The sequence below is a fragment of the Batrachochytrium dendrobatidis genome (genome assembly GCF_000203795.2).
Source record: "Batrachochytrium dendrobatidis JAM81 unplaced genomic scaffold BATDEscaffold_7, whole genome shotgun sequence".
Classification (NCBI taxonomy): domain Eukaryota; kingdom Fungi; phylum Chytridiomycota; class Chytridiomycetes; order Rhizophydiales; genus Batrachochytrium; species Batrachochytrium dendrobatidis.
This window is the reverse complement of record NW_006281105.1, coordinates 896,565-915,384: the sequence shown is the minus strand read 5'-3', so window position 1 is coordinate 915,384 and position 18,820 is coordinate 896,565. Positions and strand designations below refer to the sequence as shown.

The window sequence follows — 18,820 nt, the reverse complement described above, 5'->3', positions numbered from 1 at the left end:
GGCTTGAATAGTTTCACCCGATGCATAGTCTTCTGTTGCTTATTGCAAACCAAAAATTTACTTTTTAGCTTGTTCCTGCTCTTTAATTATATTCACATTTCGACTTCTACCTATCGCTCCTAAACATCAAATATTGTAAAATCAATCATCTTTCGTGAATTCAGCAGTCAGCAACCAATCTACTGAAAAACCACAATTACCCAAATCTGTTGTAGCAGAACTACTGGTACTCGTATCCTTGTATACAATATGGACTTCACCAGCCTCTTCTACTTCTTCGTCCATGTCGTACCCATACTATAGCATACATGAACGACTCATTAACATAAGTACATCATTTACTTGATGTATTGAATTAGCAATATAGATTGTCTGAGTTGAATACATTGACCACTTGCCTTTTTAAGAAGCCGATCTCTTGCACGTTTGTCCTCTTTTGACAACATATTAGCTTTAAAACAACGCGGCTGATCTGTTTTCAAGCTGGTTTGTTGAAGTAGCTCTTGCTCCTTTTCTAAAATTGCAAGATATCAAAACCCCAGTTCCAGTCAATACAATTAGTAGGTAGATTTAACCAGCATGTGGCACGGAATCATGGTTTTAGCATGTTGAATAGATTGGATTACTTTTTTGGGCATCCAGATTCTTTTGTCGTTGCTCGTCTGCCTGTAGTTGGACAGCTTCCAGCATTCTTTGATTCCTCTCAAGTAGCTCTTCAATCCATTTGACGACAGAAACTTCCTAATAAAAATAAATCTTATTAAAACAGATGATTCTATGCAGTCCATCACTACAAGAATGAAGTTGGGTTGTACGCACAAGTGATTCGGCCAAAAACTCGGTGATGATCTCTTGCTTTTCATCCATAGGAATGGAATCCTCGGTGCATATCTGTAGAATATATTCAGTGAATGCTTCATCTGACACACCAAAAGAAAGAAGCGACGAAGCAATCCAGTCAGCGAATGCAGCAGCAGACGAGTCGTTATCCAATGCCATAAGTAATCAATGGGATAAATTAAACGGATTGAATTCTTGACATTCTGCTGGAATAATTTACTCGACAATGACTGATGCTCAGACTTCATCTGGCTATTCTATAGGACAGTTATCGCAAGCTATGGCTAGTTCTGGAATAGAAAATACTCAAATGTTTCCTATTTCTACTCGGCATCTGACTGGCATGATTCCTAGTACTAGTGGTGTATGTAATCCAACACAAGTAATCTTTATGGAGTTTGCCAACAGGTTCGTATTGTTGGTCACTCAGACAGGAAAGATTGGGAGTTTGGTATGTCTGCTATAATTCATGCCATTCATCAGTATGACTATCCATTCATTGCATGTCCTAATTTCCAAAATACAGTCCATGGCATCTGTAGATGTGTCGTCTGCAGCTCAGCAAGGGATGTTTAGATCCGCTGATGCTGCAGAACCATCCACTACGATCAAGTCACTGCTAGGACAAAGAGACAGTCCATTGATCCACTCCTTGGCATCCCATATTGTTGCTCAGATTTCAAGATCCCACCAAAGTGGAAATGAACGGCCGCTACTGTTTGGTTTATCGCTGGCAGATTCATCCCTCTTGGATTCCAATGCTACCCTCAGCGATGACTTTAAACACACTTTTCAAGGTAACTTGCATTGAAATGAATGCCTAAATTTTGCAGACCATCCATGAACAAAAGGTTTATTGCAGGCGATCGTGCTATAATAACTAAATGACTACTCCATCTGAATTATACTCTGCATCTTTATAAAAACAGGTATTGTTGGGATCATTCGAGAGCTGGGCGGTGTTTTTTAATTGCTGTAAATCATTTGTCAAGCCTAAATATCAAATACTCGACCGAGTTAATTGCAAATAAATCTAGCAATGCCAAATCAATTGATAAGAGGTTGAAAGCCATTACCTGCAAAGTGGGTTCTTGGCTACCATGTCCAAATCAAGTTTATGACCAACAAGCTCTCTGATGTTGTTAATGCCATACTTGATCATAGTGGGTCGCTCAGTGGATAAACCCCATGCAATCACCTTGACATCAGGTGGAAGTCCCATAGGAAGCAGCATTTCTGGACGGAACATGCCAGAGTTGCCCAACTCCACCCATTTTCCCAATCCCTCGTGCCAAGAAAAGATCTCCATACTGGGTTCAGTGTATGGATTATATGCTGGCTTGAAACGGAGTTTCTCAATACCTAAAACGATCAATTCATAGTGTCACAAGGTTGGTAGCATAAGACAATTAGTTACACGACACTAACTTAATAACATCATTTTAAAACAATACTTGCCAAGTTTCTTGAAGAATCCATGCAACACTCCAATCAAATCGCCCAGTGTCAAGTCTCGATCTGCAATAACACCTTCAATTTGATGAAACTCTGCCAAATGTGTGGCATCCAAAGATTCATTACGGAACACTTTGTCAATAGAAAACCATTTCACTGGTTTAAACTCCTTTTCTTGTGCAAGCTTGTAAAGCAAGTTGGAGCTAATGGCAGTAGTATGTGTGCGTAACAAAAGCTTGGAAGCTTCTTCAACAGCCCAGTCATAACCATATCCAATAGATCCATATCCACCAGTGGAATGCACCTTTTTGACACGTTCCAAGTAATCTTGTGGAAACTTGTCAGTCGTTGCTGGCTCCGATAAAAAAAAGGTATCGTGAGCATCTCGGGCAGGATGCTGCTGTGGTTGGAAAAGAGCATCAAAGTTCCAAAAAGAAGACTCGACATATTTGTTGGAAGGCATTTCAGAGAATCCCATCTCGAAAAAAATAGATCGAAACTCATCCCGAACCTTCAACAATGGATGCAGATGTCCAGATGGGATTGTAACACCAGATGCTTCAAAATTGTATTTTTTAAAAGTCGCATCTTTCCATCCTCCACTAATGACATTTTAATAAATGCCAGATTGAAACAAGTCAGTGCATGTGATATTACTAGGCTGTAATATGACTAAACATACCTTTGAATCATCTCGTGTGATATATCAGTGGATTCCTCAACCAATTTAGTAGTAAAACGGCTTCCTTTTTTGACCTTGTATGTGGTGATTTTTCTAAATATATACCAAATTGCATCACGCATTTTACAATAGGATTGATCAATGGCACGCCAAAAACAACCACTACACAAATCTAGCATTAAATAGTTTCAAAATACATACAATGTAGTAATCAATTGTCGTTTCTTAAGCACTTTTAAAAGAGCATTGTCAGAATGAGTACCAGTGTCACGAATCAACTTCAGATCAATTTGTGTCTGGTCAGTAATGGAACTGACCTATGCATCGAAAATGGATTGAATTAGCTCATCAAACTTTAAAGATCGCTGAAAACCATGCATTGCAACAATAAAACTTACCAAACGAGTCAAGTTTCCTTTTTCATTCTTGCCAATCCATTTGGCCTTGAAAGCAGCTGCTTGTCCAAACTTGGCGGATGCTCCAACAATTTTCTTGAAAATATATAATGTCAGAAAATAATATAATAGATTCAAAAAACATAAATCTACTTACAGTAACTTCAGGAATACTGATTCCTTCATTTCCTTCAGGAACGGCATGAAATACTCGAGCTTCATGGCTTCCAACATCAGCAACGCTGTTTCCCTCGTCAGTCAGTACCCATTTTTCTACGACTAGTGGCTCGTATGTTAAAATCTATATTAATACATTATTTAGATCAAATGAACTCGATATAGTTTGAAAATGTTGGCAACACTAATGACATAGATGGCTGTCAAGATAAAGACACATTTTAGTTGTAAAACTGGGTGCACTAACAGTACACGACCATCAAGACTTTGGCACAATTCAATAATGGCCATGAAAGCACAGATCTTGTAAAGATTAGCATAGTAGAATAAAAGGATTGGCATATTCAGCCCTCGATAAGAACTTTGACGAACCTCTCTGGAAAGAAGGGCATTCAAGACACCCAAGAGTTCAAGTTGATTGATTGACGATTCCTTTCCATCCAAAGTTGCAATTTTCAGCAATCCAGTATCACTCAGTATGTCATGCTTGTCCAGCTGGTCCAATACCAAAGTGATGAGTGGTTGATTCTGCATGTTGATGTAGACTCACAAGTTTGACAATATTCGAGAAAAGCAGTCAAAACTATGCCAAATATAATCAAGCAAGTTATTTAGATTTTGGCCAAAAATTCATCTTCAGTGGCGGATCTTGCTGGATCTGCTATTCAATCTTTACCCATCTCGTATTCCTGATTATCATGGCCACTATTCTCCCTACGGCATATACTCGAAGTAAGACAAATCTATATTTAGTATCACTCTAGTTCTTTTGTTTTATATATTGCGATAGCACACTCGGTCATAGATTCAACCTCGAATGATTTTCATGGAAATCTATATAATCAACTGATTAGATTCATCGAGTCTTTGGTCACTCTATTCAGCATATATTACCAACATCAATATTCATTTACTTTACAATCTTTATAGAATCTCTTTTTGCTCCATCTCCTGCAACCACCCGTGGTCAAGCTGTACATCTTGGTGGTGACCCAAAAGGTGTCAACTTCCTCTACACGAACGGCCGGGCAGTTATTATTCGCAATTTGGCTGTAGGTTTATCCTGCTGATTAAACTACATGTACAATTTATTTTGCGTATATAAAACATGGACTTGGTTTGATTATAATGGCATGATTGGTGCTATTCTAGAATCCTGAAATCGCCAAGGAATATACTGGCCATTCATTCCAAACCACCGTTGCTAGATATGCCCCTAGTGGATATTACATTGCTTCTGCAGGTAATCCTTGGTTTGTAAATATACACTTTAAACAAATTAGATAAATGCATGTTTTGGCTTTACAAACTCGCTGCTTGTCAAAAATTATAGATGTTCAAGGAAACATTCGTATCTGGGACACCACTCAAGCTGAAAACATTCTCAAGATCGAAACCAAAGTCTTTTCTGGTCGCATCAATGATCTTGACTGGGATTTTGAAAGCAAAAGGATCATTGCTGTTGGTGAAGGCAAAAGCAAGTAGGTGTTTTACATTTTGTATATATCAGATTCTATTCAAGCCACAAGCCTTCAAGCCAGCTTATTTAAAACCATTATTTTTGCTAAATTTATACAGGTTTGGTCATGCCTTCCTTTTTGATTCAGCTTCGTCTGTAGGTGAGATCAGTGGACACGCCAAAGTAATCAATTCTGTTTCCATTCGTCCTGGAAGGCCTCTTCGAGCAGCTACTGGATCTGACGATATGACAGTCAACTTTTACCACGGAGTTCCATTCAAATTTAACAAGTCCAGCACAAATCACTCTCGCTTTGTGCAATGCGTGCGGTATTCTCCCAATGGTGACTTTTTTGTTTCTTCAGGCTCTGATGGAAAAGTAGGCTATTTGTGATATGTTGTAAGCATGCGTTGTGTTTATAGATGCACGAGTTTAACGCATACTATCGTGCTAGATATTCTTATATGATGGAAAGACTGGAGATGATGTTGCAGAACTCTCTGCTGCTGATGGTGCTCATACTGGCGGCGTGTTTTCAGTTTCATGGAGTCCAGATAGCAGGCAACTCATGACTTCCTCTGCTGACCAGAGCGTCAAAATCTGGGATGTTGCCACAAAGACTGTTGCTTCGTAAGTATATCATGTGCAGTGTATTTGTTTAATTGGTGCTTTGGAGTAACTATATATTTAAATTAACACATGCTTTGCCATTTAGAACATTTGTTTTTTCTGACACCCAGCATGTTGATCACCAACAGGTTGGTTCACTGTGGCAAGGACAGTACCAAATATCGCTATCACTTTCTGGTGATATCAACTATCTTGACCCCAAGAGTGGCAACAAGCCAGTGCGTGTTGTAAAGGTATAGTACGCGACTATAATTTGCGGCCAATTCTTTGAGTCGATCATTTTAATCTTTAAAGGAATTGTGACCGAGTAATGTATAATTGTGTATTAGGGTCATACCAAAGGAATTACTTCTCTTGCTATTGATGAAAACCAAACTTTGTACACTGGGAGCTACGATGGTCGAATTTATATCCTTTTTGTCTTTTACATTTCAAAATCATTGAATTGCATTGTTATGCTTTGTATTTTACTGCAGAATTGATCCTTGACCTGATGATGGCCAATATAATTGTTGTGAATTTACGCTCGTGGACCGATGGTAAAGATGGTGGTCATTTGGTGTCTGGAAGTGGTCACACTAACCAGATCACAGCTCTTGTCGCCGAAAAAGGACGAGTGATCTCCGCGGGAATGGACGATTCAATTCGCACCATTCTTACTGCTACAAATGCATTCGAGTATGTTTATTCCTACATTTTGATGGTTTTAGTGTATATTTTTGCATTATTGATGCGCCAATGAGCTGATTTTTGTGTTCACCAAACTATATAGCCAAAAGGTAGTTGCAAGTGATGGCATTCCAAAGGGACTTGCTGCTTTTGGCAATTTGACTATTTTTGCTACGCACAAAGATGAGCTGGTTACTCTTGTTGATGGATCTGCCGAAACTCGCTTAAAACTTGGATATTCTCCTACTGCTGTTGCCATCTCACCCAATGGCACCACTACTGCTATTGGTGGCGAGGTAACTATTTTTGGCTTGGTTATTCTTAATGGATTGTTTTTGATGAAATGTTTAAAGATGAGTTGTGCTAACCCGGAAAGCCTATAACCATGGTTTGGTGATTGTCAATTTTAGGATGGTCTAGTTCACCTTTATGATATCAAGGGTCAAACTCTAGTCGAAAAGGCAAAACTTGAGAGCAATAAGGGTATTATTACTGCTATTTCCTACTCTCCTAAAGGCGATCTTGTCGCAGTCGCGGATGCTTCAAGAAATGTCATTGTTTACGAGACTTCTACAAACACGGTACTAGTGTATATTTGTTAGCACAGCTAGTGTGTATTACTACTGACAGTACACTATGGAATTATAATCCACTAGATGAAATTAAACCAGTGGGGTTTCCACACGGCTCGTGTCAATTGTGTTTCGTGGTCGCCCGATGGTCTGCATGCCGTATCTGGTTCTCTCGACACCAATGTTGAAGTCTGGAGTGTTGAAAAACCCATGCAGCATATCTCCATCAAAAGTGAGCTTCATCGTTCATCTACTGTTGAATAATATATGCAATTTGTAAATTATATCCAACTATCATACTGATTCAGCTTATACTATATGTCAACAAGATGCACATACGGACTCTGTTACCGGCGCTGTTTTTATTGACAACAATACAGTTGCATCATGCGGTCAGGATGCCCAAATCAAAATTTGGTCGCTCACACACTACTAATTCAATACGTTATACTTGTTGAATGGTGATTCTTGTTGCTTTTATTTGCTTATTGGAAACGCCATATACTGATGGAAGCTATGGCAATGATCTGGTTTATTTTCAGTGCCACGGTTTATGGCAAATAAATATTCCCTTTACAAACTTATATGGTGACTAGTGCCATCCTGATTTGAATTGCTTTGCTTCGCCTTCTGCCAATGCTGTCCGCATAGCTTTTACAAACTCAAGTTCAGATACATTTTTTGGAATCAATTTTGATATCATGGGCGATGTACCAGAAGGTAAAAACTTTTCTGGATTTTCCCCTAGAAAGTCGGGTTTTGCATGTTTCTAGTAGTTTAAACATTACACATGGTTGACGACACTTAGTAAAAACTGCAACTGTAAAGTGTACGCATTTATTTGAACATACCAAATCAAGCTGCAATTCGTCAGATCTACGCGAGTCGCACAATCTTACAACAACACTTGACGCCTTGCTAGTAAGTCGGATATCTTTTTGATCTTGTGAAAGTTTCAGCAGATTAGCCAAATCTTTGCTTTTGGTTAAAGCGTTCAAAAATGAGCGAGGTGGATTGTGTTCAAAAAGAGGAAGTTGAAAGCAGCCCATGGATATAACTGTTTTTTGGAATATAGGCAAAACAGCCCATCCTTGACTTTGACGAGTCCATGATTTGTTTTGTAGAGATACGCTGAACAAGTGAATGATGGCATACATTTGCGATGCAGTACGGCCGCGATACCACTATTACATCAAAGTACAGTTTGTCATACCAATACCAGTTATTATAGAATTTTCAAGTCTATAATATGCTCATACAAAAACCTAGTTTCGTATCAGTCTAAAAACTCACGTGAAACCCGTCCTTCCATATAGGCTGCCGAGCAAAACTAGACATATCCAATTCTTTTATAAAAACAATATTGTCGTAAAATTTGGAATCGGCCGCATCGATACAATCACTTGATGTATTTTCATCACAACTTTCAGTGTGGTAATAGTTGGCTGGTGGACAGAGAGAAACAACGCAGCAGGTATATCCTTTGACACCCAAATTAAATGCTCCATCAATACTAATCTGAAACCCATACGATGGGTCATACTGGCAGATATAATCATAGCTCATAGGTATTTGTTCATAGCTTTGATCAATGGCAAGAAATTGGGTTACCCATAGATTTAATGCATCATCACCCTGTTTGGCTACCTTTGATATGCTTGGGAGGGAAAGTAATCGATCACGAATAGTGAATGAGCGAGATTCATTAGTGACTGCTTCAAATTGCATTTCTTCGTAGGTGGTTGGCTTACAAAACGGATCGGAAAAGTATTGTTTTTGATTGTACATGAGTGGCTTGATTTGAGGTTCTAAGATTAAAATGGTTATTTTGATGAGCTTGACTAATATTTAAAATAAAAGCGTAAAAATGGCTAGTCACATACTCTGATTGTCTTTCCAAAATAGAATTCTGATGAGCAGCGACGCGCAAGGAACTCTAATTATTAATATAGTTAATTCAAAAGGCCGTTTCATCCAATCGCTGCTTGAATATAATGCATCAAAATATTACCTATTGAGCTTTTGAATTTTAGACATAATGAGTCGAGTATTATGTAATAAAGCAGTGGCATATAAAGGTATTTGAAATGCACCATGATTCATAAGAACTGTGTCTGTTGTCGATCGAGACTCTGGCTGCTCACCTGTGCTTATATCCACAAAAAGATTCAAAGCAGCAGTTCCAACCAACCGTTTTCGGCGTGTTGATGAGTCTACAGTCATAATTTGAAATACAATCATTGCTGTGGGATCGTAGTTTGACCCTTCAAAACATTGAGAAAACTATACAAATACATGATGCAATCAAACATTTAGATTTCAGTGTAAATTCATCAAGCTAAATCTAGATATGTGTACAAGCGATTCAGAGTCGGCTCAACTTTACATACATCATATATTGGAAAACATGCGGGAGAGTCTAAATGAATTGGTGTGATCATTTCTGTACAACGCTTGATTGGCTGAAATTTTGAATTGTATATTTTGGCAAACACTTGTGTTGCAGTGGTATTTGGAGGTAAAAATCGAGCTGATATAAAAAAATCAATATATCAAATAATACGTGAGTGACTTGGTATGACTTGAATTAGATTTATAGCATTTTCTGACTGTTTCTGATTTTTACCTCCATCAATAACAATAGTAAACATTTCTCTATTATACGGTTGATCTATACAATATTTGAAGTGTTGGCGGCACTACTCGAATCAATTCGACTATTTTAAGCTTTCATAAAAATTACCTGGTTTCCATGGCACGCTGATCCAGGAATCGCAAGGAATAGATGATTTGCTGATCATTGATACACACTAGTATACATCAATATGATATATGCAGTGGTACTCTTTATAAATTCACAGTCAAGTTTTTTGCTATTATACAGCAATAGTAACCTACCTTTTTGTGAGGTGGAGTTCCATGCTTAGGATTATATATCCCGACTAGAATTTGGTTTTTGAGCTCGCCATTGTTATTCACCGACGACTTGCATAAATTGGTATCTGGCTTTTTTACAAATCTCAGTTCGAGTACATGTAGCCCGTCGTTGATGCCTAATATACAACAGCATTGGCTAAGCTTTTCTGTTATAAATGTCCACAATCTTTAACTAGATACATTAGTCAAGTATAACTCACCAAATACCTTGTTTTTTTGAAACTTGAAAAGTTTCAATTCGGTGTATGCAAATGTCGCTTCATTCTAAAAATATTTGGCCAGTAATATGGAAACCTAAAAGTTAGTGCTGGCATAAAAGCAACAATTTAAAAATATGGCAAACTTTGTACCTCTTGGATGACTTCAAAAATAGCAACACGCTCAGAGATAGCTGCTACATTTTTAAACTCGTGATGCAAACCGTGCTGCCATACAAACGTTCTATTGCTTTCGGCACTACGCTGATTGCCGTATACAATTGGCATGGAAAATCAGTGTTGAAATTCGTATAGATTAGTCTCCATATCATAGGGTATAAGCTGATCACACTATTCAATCACCTCTGCTAGCTGTGACTGAAACCCAATATGCGTTTGAGGCTGATGATATGAATCGACAATATGCATTTTAATTGCAACTGAAACAATATCGGGCATGCCATCCAGAAATAGCTCTTCAATCTGAATTCCAAGACTGGGTTTAATTTAAAAAATCAACAAGTTAGTAGTTTAATGTAAAGTCAAAGGTTTTAAAATGACTTACTCAAACAAGGGAGCAACTGCAAGTTGTTGATTGATATCTTTTATTAGATTTTGGTCATCCTGAACAATTGGTCCTTGTGTTTCTAAAGTTTGATTTATAGCCAAAGAGTCATATGGAACTACTTGTAAATAATGGCAAAGAAGTTCGCGAATGCTCTTTGTAACACCCAGAGCGGTTGGCTTGATGTCGCAATCTTGATCAGCGTTTACAGATTCTGCGTAAAACTTGGTCGACTTTTTGTAATGTGTTTGCTGTTTCCAATAAATTAAATACAGTTAGTTGGGAATAGAACGTGTCTTGATTTGTCACAGTAAAACCAATCAATACTGAAAGTCTTACAGATGCTGGAGAGTATGTTTTTGTTTTGTAATATTTTTCAAATGAGGGGATAGCCACTTCTTTTGAAAATAATAAAAGGTGTGCATTATCGCAGACACGTATGAAAATTGCAGTTTCTGAAAGACTAATTGGCCAGTATTCAAAAAACACTATTAACAAAGCAAGTCATATATCACTACAATTGAAAATTAAAATACAGCTTACGGCTGTTTAACGTGATGCAAATGCTCATTTGTCATGTTGAAGTCAATAGGTGGTGGAAATAATGGCAATTTCCTAAATAGCAGTTAGTGTACAAAATGAAAACTTGAACACATTCCAAACTAAAAATTTCCTACCATCGGCCCGAATCTAATAGCATTCTGTCTGAAAATATGGAAAATGATGTCCAGCCAATGCACACTGGATTCATGCGAGAACACTCTGAAGGATCAGCCTGGTTCTTGACACGAACTTCGACAACAAGCCTCATAAATGGAACCGGCTCAATCTTTAATACCAGGTCAGTTGCAATCAAATAAATGAACCATCAATTAGATACCATATTGTTAGTTTTTCGATTATTGCCAAAAGTCTTGTCGCGTTAGCAAGTACTACAGCAACAATGGTCAAAAAGAGATACATACGCCATGAACATGAGTTTCTAATTTCAAAGGTGCACACCATCTTGTTTTTAAACCATTTTCTGTAGGATAAAGCGGCAGACATGGTCGGAACGGGATAATTTCAACTGGCCGTATGGCTCTTTCACCTTCAAAAACGCTAAACGTTATTTGTGCATGAGTCCAATTGCCAAAACTATCATCCAGTATCATGAAATCCCTAAATTGGTATTTTAAATTCAGAAATGTTAGTAGCCATCAGTATTGACAAGACATTCAATACAAATAGTTTTCATGAGATTAAAAATCACCATAGTATATTGAACCCACGAACTGGCTCATAAAAAATGCTTTGTGGGAGATCCGCCGGTACTGGCCCAATACTGGAATTGGAAATTGTATTTAGTTTATTTGCGCAAAAATGGGGTTGTTCATTTTGAGCAATAGTTTTGCCTTTATAATCCACTGCAGTTTCTTTTGGTGTTTCATAAGCAATATCTAAATCATCTATATCCCCAATATCTCTAGATTTGCAAACTATCAGCATGTTTAAAAATATTCATTGGTTTAAAGTGATCATGTAAAACGTACCTTTTGAGATTTCGAAGGTCATTTTGTAGCCGTAAAAGCTCTTGCTGTTGTGTAAGCTTTGTAACGCGAAGCCTGTGCTGTCTTTTTAGGCTTTCCAGCTCTATATCTTCAGGACTGAAACTCCGATTTTTTTTAAATGTAGTTTCATTAAAACCATACTTGTTTGGTTGATTTTCTAAAAACAGCAACTCATCAGAGTTTTGAGGTATTGTGCTGTCGACTATCCCCCCATTAAATCTGGAATTCATTCTATCATTATACGCATAATGGTTCTTCAGCTTGGAGTGTTAGTGAATAAAGTTAAAATTGCATGATTTAATCAAAATTATAGTATTTGGATGAGCGATGCTTACCTGATCAAAGTTGAATGCATTTTTTTCCATTTCACTTCGGTCCGCTAAAACTCGACCATCATATCCTCCAGACTTTAGATACTCGGCACGAAATTGTCGAATATCTGACAAAGAATCGTTCCCTTGCATTTTCAAAACTGTATCATACTTGGCTGTTATAACTGGTGCTGTAGGTGATGATAATTTGTTGTTTACAATCTGATCACTACTTGTATTGTCGCTTTTTGAATTCCAGGCGCAGTATATTAGCTAAATTAGTTTAATAAATATAGTGGTAATATCTATAAAACTACTAGTATACCTGATATTAGCTTTGTCCAAGTCTATTTTTTTGATATCTTGAACGGACTTGGTCGTGATGGTTGATGCAGAGTGTTTTGAAGCCTCTGGTGCTGATTCGAGGTTAATGATTGAAACTTTAGATTCGAGAGAATTATTGGATATTTCTGGAGAATCATGGTCTAGATCTTGCATCAAAATTTCATTGGAGTTTGAACACACTGTTACGCGAGAATGCTCGAGACTCTCTAGTTTGTGTACAACTGCCTCTCTATCTTGAATCAGTCTACATGACAAGGTAAATAAATGTAAATTCTCAGCAATTTCAATTCAAAATACTTTATATCATAATATTTTAATATTTAGGCATGTTACTTTAATAGCTTTGGGTCTCTAGGTCGGTGTTTCTTATTATGCGGCAAGAACATTCCATAGATTTTGCCAGACTACGCGTTCAGTGTGGTTTCGTTATAAAAATCAAAAAAGCAAAATATAATCACGTGAATGTGATTTCAGTCACGTTTATAAGTATTTGACGCTCAAGCATCAACTCGAACCTGCACTCCATTCAACCATGTCAGGTCAGCAGCATGATGTATTTACTATAAAGTCATTATAATAGATATATTGATTGATCAAATTCATGCAACTTGCGTTCAATCAATTCATTACAGTCTGAAATAGAAAATGAATCTGCATTATTGTCCTGAATGATCTAACTGATTTTGATAAATAGACGAAACACTATGGCAGCGTGCAAAGCGCAAGTTTGGCGAGAATCCCTTTATACTCCCAGCTGTAGGTCTGACTGTATTTGCTTTGTACCGGATGTTTGATAGTATGCATCGTCGAGATGTGATTGCTTTTCAAAAAGCTCAACGATTCAGAATAGGTATACAAATAATTAATGTGATTTTACAGCCGTATCTGATGAATTGAAATCATTGTCAATAATGCGATCTGACACAAATATGCTTTTATTAATATACCAGGTGCACAAGGTCTTGCCATGTTTGTGTTGGTTTCTGGTATATGGTAAATATCTAGTTTAAACTTGATATGCTGCACTTGGTATTGATCAACTCATCTTAAATATGCTTTTTGGATCTCATATGTAAATGCTTTTTCAGGTATCAAGATTACAAGTTTAAACTCAGAACTGCAGTATCATTACCAGAACCTGAAACTGAGTCTATATCCACAGCTCAGCAGTAAAGATCTTGGCAATAAAATTATGATTCATTATATCCATATAATGAATTGGTGTCTATTCAAGCAACTTTTACTGTATTACGGCTGGTCAGAAAAAGCATGAGAATGAAGAGATAAATGAGATTTTCAGCAACTATCAGTATGTAACATGTGCTTGGCGAGATATCTGCATGCATCTCGCTACACTTTTGTGTATGGCTGGTTTACGTTTGTTGATTTGAATGACAGGAGCATCTATTGGTCGTGTTTCGTGGCGACAATCTGATTGTCACCACGGCCAGTTTACTGAGTGTCTGCTGCTCATGTTAGTTCAATATAAGATGTCATTCATTTGGTCTTGATTTAACACAATATTCAGCGTTCCACCTACAGTTTACGCCAATCTAAAACGATCGTGCAGTTTTACAAACTGAAGTCATATCTCTAAAATACTGCAACAGCAGTCTAATTGATACTATCAAAATGTCTTCGAAACATGATGAAACTAGGCTGTTGGAATATAAATATTTTCATCCCGCTCTTGTCCATTTTGTTCAAGCTTTAACAAAACAATCCTAAAGTCAAACCTCTAAACAACACGATCCAAAACTGTACAACAGTGGATTTTATTAGTCAGTTTAATATTATAAAATAGATTGTAATCGAAGCACCTGAACAATCAGTCGTATCTCTTGTAATGCAGGACTTAGCAAAGCATCGTTGTCATTGGTTGAAAAACTGCTCGTGTGTATTGTGGATATGAGATTAGATTTGACGCTTGCTACGCAATTGTAGATTTCCTTTAATAAAAAAGATACATCAGAATATGGCTGAGGTGGTGTTTCGCTAGCATTACTATCCTGTTTGGCGGCAACTTGCAGATATATAACGATACCGCGAGTTGAAGCACCAACGTTGACTAATCCAAATCGAATAACTGTATCCATTTTGACAAACTCTGTCCCCTATTAGGAAAATAGTCAGACTTTATACTCCACTATTAAAAGGCTGTAATCTATTCAAATCGCCTGTCCAATACAAAACTGGATGGCAGAAAACAGCAATTCTGAATCGAGACTTAGAATGTAGCAGCAATGCATTGCCAAGCTTACCTCGATCACTGCGCTCTGTCGAGATGTCCATAGATTCTTAAGTTTGGCAATGATATTTCCAAGTTCTTTATTGCCTTCGACAGGCACTACTTGATCCATTCTGTCGATCTCGGCAAATGTTACAATTGAGTACAGTTTTGGAAGGTGATCTGCAACTACAACATAAAGCTGTCGAGATTGCAATTGAACAGGAATTTTGGGTGTTTCTGTGTCCGAGTTATTGTTTCTATGGTGAGCATGAAAGAGCTGCTGTTGTTCTTGCATCAACTGCTGATGTTGAGGTGATTGGATATAGAGACGAGAATTGACTGTCCATCTACCAGCTGGAGTAAATCTCATATCCTTTTGAAAGTGTAAGGATAGTTTGGTCAGGATAGTCGAATCCAATTCTGTCGATGGAATATGGAGCATGACATTATGACCGACTGATGTTTTCATTGGACAATACAGTATTGCAGTGATTATAAGACGTTGCAAGTTTTGGTCGAGTTTTGAATGTGTTCCAATCCACGCTTGAACAAGTCGGATTAACTGATCTCGAATATTTGGTAAAATCGGATCTTATTCACCACTATCGATTCACATGGATTCAATTATCAAAAATATCATAAAAAGCTTTTACTGTTATTAAATCTTATCGTTAGCCAATCATATTCGGTTGTAAACAGTTGGTGGGAACAACTAGAGGCAGTCCAACACAAACGCCTGTATTGCCATTTTGATTATACAACTTTTATCCATATATACAAGCTGCATACAAGTTTTGGATCTACTTTTTACTATAATTCTTCGCCAACCACTTTCAGTAGATCTCCGGTCACGATCTCATTGGTACGCGCAATATCAAGCTTATTGTACCCATTGTTGGTAAATCCTAGTCTATTCGTGGTGCTACTTCCCTTCTTTGATAGAACAGCACGACAACTTCCTGATCGTGGCCGAGAAATTTCGTTGTTAATAAAGGTCTGCAGTCTGGTGTTTTTCACTGCCCAAGGCTCTTCTTTGGTCTGCTTCATGTACTCATGCAAGACTTGATTTTCAGTAGCAGCCATGGCTCGTTGTGCAGCAGCCTCTGCCAATCGCTGGTTTTTATCTTTGGCGCGCTGCTCAGCGTTTTGCTCCTGTGATCATTGCATTACATCATAAACTCAAACTTGATTTCAAACTTGATCAACTTTTCAATATCAATATACACTTACAATGTGCCTCAAGTGATGGTTTTGAAGGTTTTTGCCATTCTGTAAACTGACTATTCGTTTGGTCTCTTTTTGAGCGTTGGCTTCATCTCGAACCCGAATAAATTCTTGAAGAAAGTGTTTACCCTCTTCTTTTTGTTTCTTTTTCTGTTCAGTCTTTTCGTTCATCTAAATGGTTTGATGATTGATTTCAGTATATCAGCACGTTAGAATCATTATTATGCATTGTTTTTACAGACAAGTTACAAAAACATTGTTATAATCACTAACATAGTTTTGGAAAAATACATCAAGCTCTTCATAGTTCTTTTTCTTTTTTTCAAGCTTGTCTCTCTCTTCCTTTTTAGCTTTGAGATCATGTTCTACCATGCGTTGTTTAATCTGCTCCTCGACCTTGGCATCTGCGTCGTTACTGATTTTTAGTTGTGTTTCTCCAAGCCTATGTCGAATATTTATTCCATCGCTAGATATTTGCGGTGATGAATAGCGATTTCATGGAAATTGTGAGTCATTATGATTCAAAATATACAAATCATTTTGCTTATCAAGCAATTTGAATACCAATATCAACAAGCATGCTTTAACCTAGCAATCTTACTTGTGCCATTTGCTTTCCAAATCCTTTTTAAGCTGAACTTGATTTGCCTTGCGATTTGCCCATGCTTCAATTCGCATGCTTTCTCTTTCACTTTCCTCGCGTTCACGAATCTTTCGTTCTTTTTGCTGATTTTGAAGCTCATGCTGCTGTTTATTTAAAATCACCGCATTTTCTTGTCTTTTTTTTTCAAGCTCTAGTTGAAGTTGCTGATATTCGCGATCATCGTGTGCACATTTTTGTCCTTCTTCAAGTGCAAGCTATATAATGCAGCCCAGATTAGTTTAAAATGATTCAATTGTAAGCACCATCTGTTTTTATCAGAACTGTGCAAAATAGTTGATTATCATGAATTGTTTCCAAGTACAGCAACATACTTTGCGATTCTTTTGTGCCATCACAATTTTTTCACGTTGCTGCATTAACTGATCACGAGCTAGTTGAATGTTGCGAATTTTCTCGTCTTTTTGAGACTTTGCAGACATCTGGTTTTGTGATTCTATGGAAGCAAGTTGTTCCATGTGATATCGTTTATTTTCAATCAAGTCTGCATTTTTACGAGAATTCTTGAGTTGTATTTGCATATCTCTCTCCTACATTGACAATAAATCGTAGTTTGAAAAATCAGTAGTGATAAAATTGAAATCTTCAAATGCATGTTTGATTGTCAAGTTTAAATGTCTAAACTAAAAATTGCTTTGTATATATCAATTCATGGTAGCATGGCTTCTAGTCAATCAAATCCAACACACCTCTAAAACTTGAAGTAGCATCACACGGCTATGGAACGCTTTGACCATATCCGTTTCAAAGTACTGCATCTTCTTTGCACGTTGGATAGCAGCTTCACGTTTCTGAATCTCTTCATCTCGAAACATTTGATCCTGTTTAACTCTGGCCAATTCTTCGTTTTGTAAACGTGTTTCTCGAGCAACTATTCTAGCACGTCTTTGTCCTGCAAAGGTATTTCCCCAATTAGCAACCCTTGCCTTGGACTGATGATGCCGCTGCTCACGCTAAATGATTATTTCAAAGTATAAAAGTTGAATGTGAATCAGGGTATTAGTTGTGCTGAAAATTTAGTGTAACTGACTGCCCACTATACAGTCCATGACACGATACAAATATTGTATGCATACTTTTTCCAAGTCACTTATAATTATCACTTACATCACGGCTTAGCATCTGATGAAGCTGTTCCTCAACCTGATTTCCATCAAGCTTTTGAGTGAGCTTCTTGATATCCAATGCATTGATAATTAGCGGGGTTTCCCTATGACTATTTTATATGCAAATTGCTAGCATTAAAACAAAACCTAAAATATATAACCAAAATAGTTTTACTTACACCTGCTTTCCCTTTTGAAAAATGGGTTTGGATGTAGCTGAAGAATCGCCCACTATTAGTTCATAAAAGTTGACTGAATAATACACACTACAACTAATACACTACTGCGTGACACATTCTTACAGTAGTAATTAGATGATCCTCCAGATGTTGGTCTTGATTGTACCATGATATTACTTTTTGCTTGTCTTGACTACTTTTATTTGCAAATTGACGTCGACTGTTTTTGGAACGGCAGAGTGCTGAACGCGTCAGTTGAGCTTAAAACTTGATTGAACAGCGAAGCAGTTCATTTATTTTAGTCATATTCACGTAAAATGGGACAGTTGTATTCATCTTGTAGTGACTACCTCTTTTACTCTGTAATAAACAATGGGTGGACATTTGTTGCGTTTTTCTATTAGCAATTGAGCACTTTAATCGGCGTTTTCAATCCTTGTTTCAAAACAAGGCTTGTTATATGATGCTCGCAAAATCAAATGATAGTTTTAAACCGAGATTGTCGCTTTTCCTTTGGTAATTATGTGTTGTACGATTGTCAAATTTGAAACTGAATTCATTTGTTGCAGTGCAGATATTGGGTTTGACTGTTTTAGTGTTGTCATTACAACCATTTTGTATCCTAAAACTTACAGA

General features: G+C 37.3%; 7 protein-coding genes across 7 annotated transcripts; 3 read left to right on the top strand and 4 right to left on the bottom strand.

Moving 5' to 3' along the window:
• Positions 1-871: 871 nt before the first annotated feature.
• On the top strand, positions 872-1,651 carry BATDEDRAFT_25540 (uncharacterized protein; the record flags this gene model as incomplete). Its single annotated transcript, XM_006679413.1, has 3 exons — positions 872-1,001; positions 1,104-1,291; positions 1,367-1,651. The coding sequence occupies 3 exons, from the start codon at positions 872-874 to the stop codon at positions 1,649-1,651; spliced, it is 603 nt and encodes a 200-aa protein (XP_006679476.1).
• An 18-nt stretch (positions 1,652-1,669) lies between these two features.
• BATDEDRAFT_19849 (phenylalanine--tRNA ligase subunit alpha) lies at positions 1,670-4,095 on the bottom strand. Its single transcript, XM_006679336.1, has 8 exons — positions 3,922-4,095; positions 3,530-3,673; positions 3,376-3,468; positions 3,179-3,294; positions 2,978-3,070; positions 2,290-2,897; positions 1,917-2,202; positions 1,670-1,833 (listed from the first exon to the last, which is right to left on the bottom strand). Exons 1-8 carry the CDS (start codon positions 4,081-4,083, stop codon positions 1,821-1,823), a joined length of 1,515 nt encoding a protein of 504 aa, XP_006679399.1. The 5' UTR covers positions 4,084-4,095; the 3' UTR covers positions 1,670-1,820.
• Positions 4,096-4,240: 145 nt separating this feature from the next.
• BATDEDRAFT_37053 (uncharacterized protein) lies at positions 4,241-7,462 on the top strand. The gene is made up of 13 exons (XM_006679545.1): positions 4,241-4,281; positions 4,480-4,601; positions 4,702-4,792; positions 4,883-5,030; positions 5,128-5,386; positions 5,463-5,638; positions 5,724-5,871; positions 5,968-6,046; positions 6,163-6,316; positions 6,411-6,603; positions 6,718-6,888; positions 6,964-7,111; positions 7,209-7,462. Exons 1-13 carry the CDS (start codon positions 4,248-4,250, stop codon positions 7,313-7,315), a joined length of 1,830 nt encoding a protein of 609 aa, XP_006679608.1. The 5' UTR covers positions 4,241-4,247; the 3' UTR covers positions 7,316-7,462.
• Positions 7,463-7,471: 9 nt separating this feature from the next.
• Positions 7,472-13,170, bottom strand: BATDEDRAFT_25537 (uncharacterized protein; the record flags this gene model as incomplete). Its single annotated transcript, XM_006679412.1, has 22 exons — positions 7,472-7,648; positions 7,731-8,063; positions 8,173-8,720; positions 8,763-8,815; positions 8,891-9,162; positions 9,270-9,409; positions 9,506-9,550; positions 9,623-9,689; positions 9,778-9,932; positions 10,017-10,080; positions 10,167-10,277; positions 10,377-10,509; positions 10,579-10,829; positions 10,918-11,041; positions 11,122-11,193; positions 11,256-11,407; positions 11,544-11,739; positions 11,831-12,043; positions 12,111-12,388; positions 12,464-12,683; positions 12,765-13,028; positions 13,118-13,170. 22 exons carry the CDS (start codon positions 13,168-13,170, stop codon positions 7,472-7,474), a joined length of 3,921 nt encoding a protein of 1,306 aa, XP_006679475.1.
• A 146-nt stretch (positions 13,171-13,316) lies between these two features.
• BATDEDRAFT_89273 (uncharacterized protein) lies at positions 13,317-13,957 on the top strand (the record flags this gene model as incomplete). The annotated part of the gene is made up of 4 exons (XM_006679679.1): positions 13,317-13,323; positions 13,479-13,634; positions 13,735-13,777; positions 13,873-13,957. 4 exons carry the CDS (start codon positions 13,317-13,319, stop codon positions 13,955-13,957), a joined length of 291 nt encoding a protein of 96 aa, XP_006679742.1.
• A 620-nt stretch (positions 13,958-14,577) lies between these two features.
• On the bottom strand, positions 14,578-15,483 carry BATDEDRAFT_25536 (uncharacterized protein; the record flags this gene model as incomplete). Its single annotated transcript, XM_006679411.1, has 2 exons — positions 14,578-14,898; positions 15,046-15,483. 2 exons carry the CDS (start codon positions 15,481-15,483, stop codon positions 14,578-14,580), a joined length of 759 nt encoding a protein of 252 aa, XP_006679474.1.
• Positions 15,484-15,824: 341 nt separating this feature from the next.
• On the bottom strand, positions 15,825-18,353 carry BATDEDRAFT_35289 (uncharacterized protein; the record flags this gene model as incomplete). Its single annotated transcript, XM_006679504.1, has 9 exons — positions 15,825-16,166; positions 16,245-16,409; positions 16,512-16,680; positions 16,840-17,096; positions 17,214-17,429; positions 17,589-17,852; positions 18,007-18,115; positions 18,185-18,236; positions 18,308-18,353. 9 exons carry the CDS (start codon positions 18,351-18,353, stop codon positions 15,825-15,827), a joined length of 1,620 nt encoding a protein of 539 aa, XP_006679567.1.
• Between the last annotated feature and the right edge of the window lie 467 nt (positions 18,354-18,820).

Excerpts from the sequence above, each read along its gene's own strand:
- BATDEDRAFT_37053 (XM_006679545.1), top strand. The coding sequence starts at position 4,248 with ATGGCCACTATTCTCCCTACGGCATATACTCGAA. Across the intron at positions 4,282-4,479 it reads CCCTACGGCATATACTCGAA|AATCTCTTTTTGCTCCATCT; the intron begins GTAAGACAAATC and ends CAATCTTTATAG. Across the intron at positions 5,031-5,127 it reads GTTGGTGAAGGCAAAAGCAA|GTTTGGTCATGCCTTCCTTT; the intron begins GTAGGTGTTTTA and ends AAATTTATACAG.
- BATDEDRAFT_19849 (XM_006679336.1), bottom strand. The coding sequence starts at position 4,083 with ATGCAGAATCAACCACTCATCACTTTGGTATTGGACCAGCTGGACAAG. Across the intron at positions 3,469-3,529 it reads TCAGTATTCCTGAAGTTACT|AAAATTGTTGGAGCATCCGC; the intron begins GTAAGTAGATTT and ends TATATTTTCAAG. Across the intron at positions 2,203-2,289 it reads CAAGAAACTTGGCAAGTATT|GTATTGAGAAACTCCGTTTC; the intron begins GTTTTAAAATGA and ends TGATCGTTTTAG.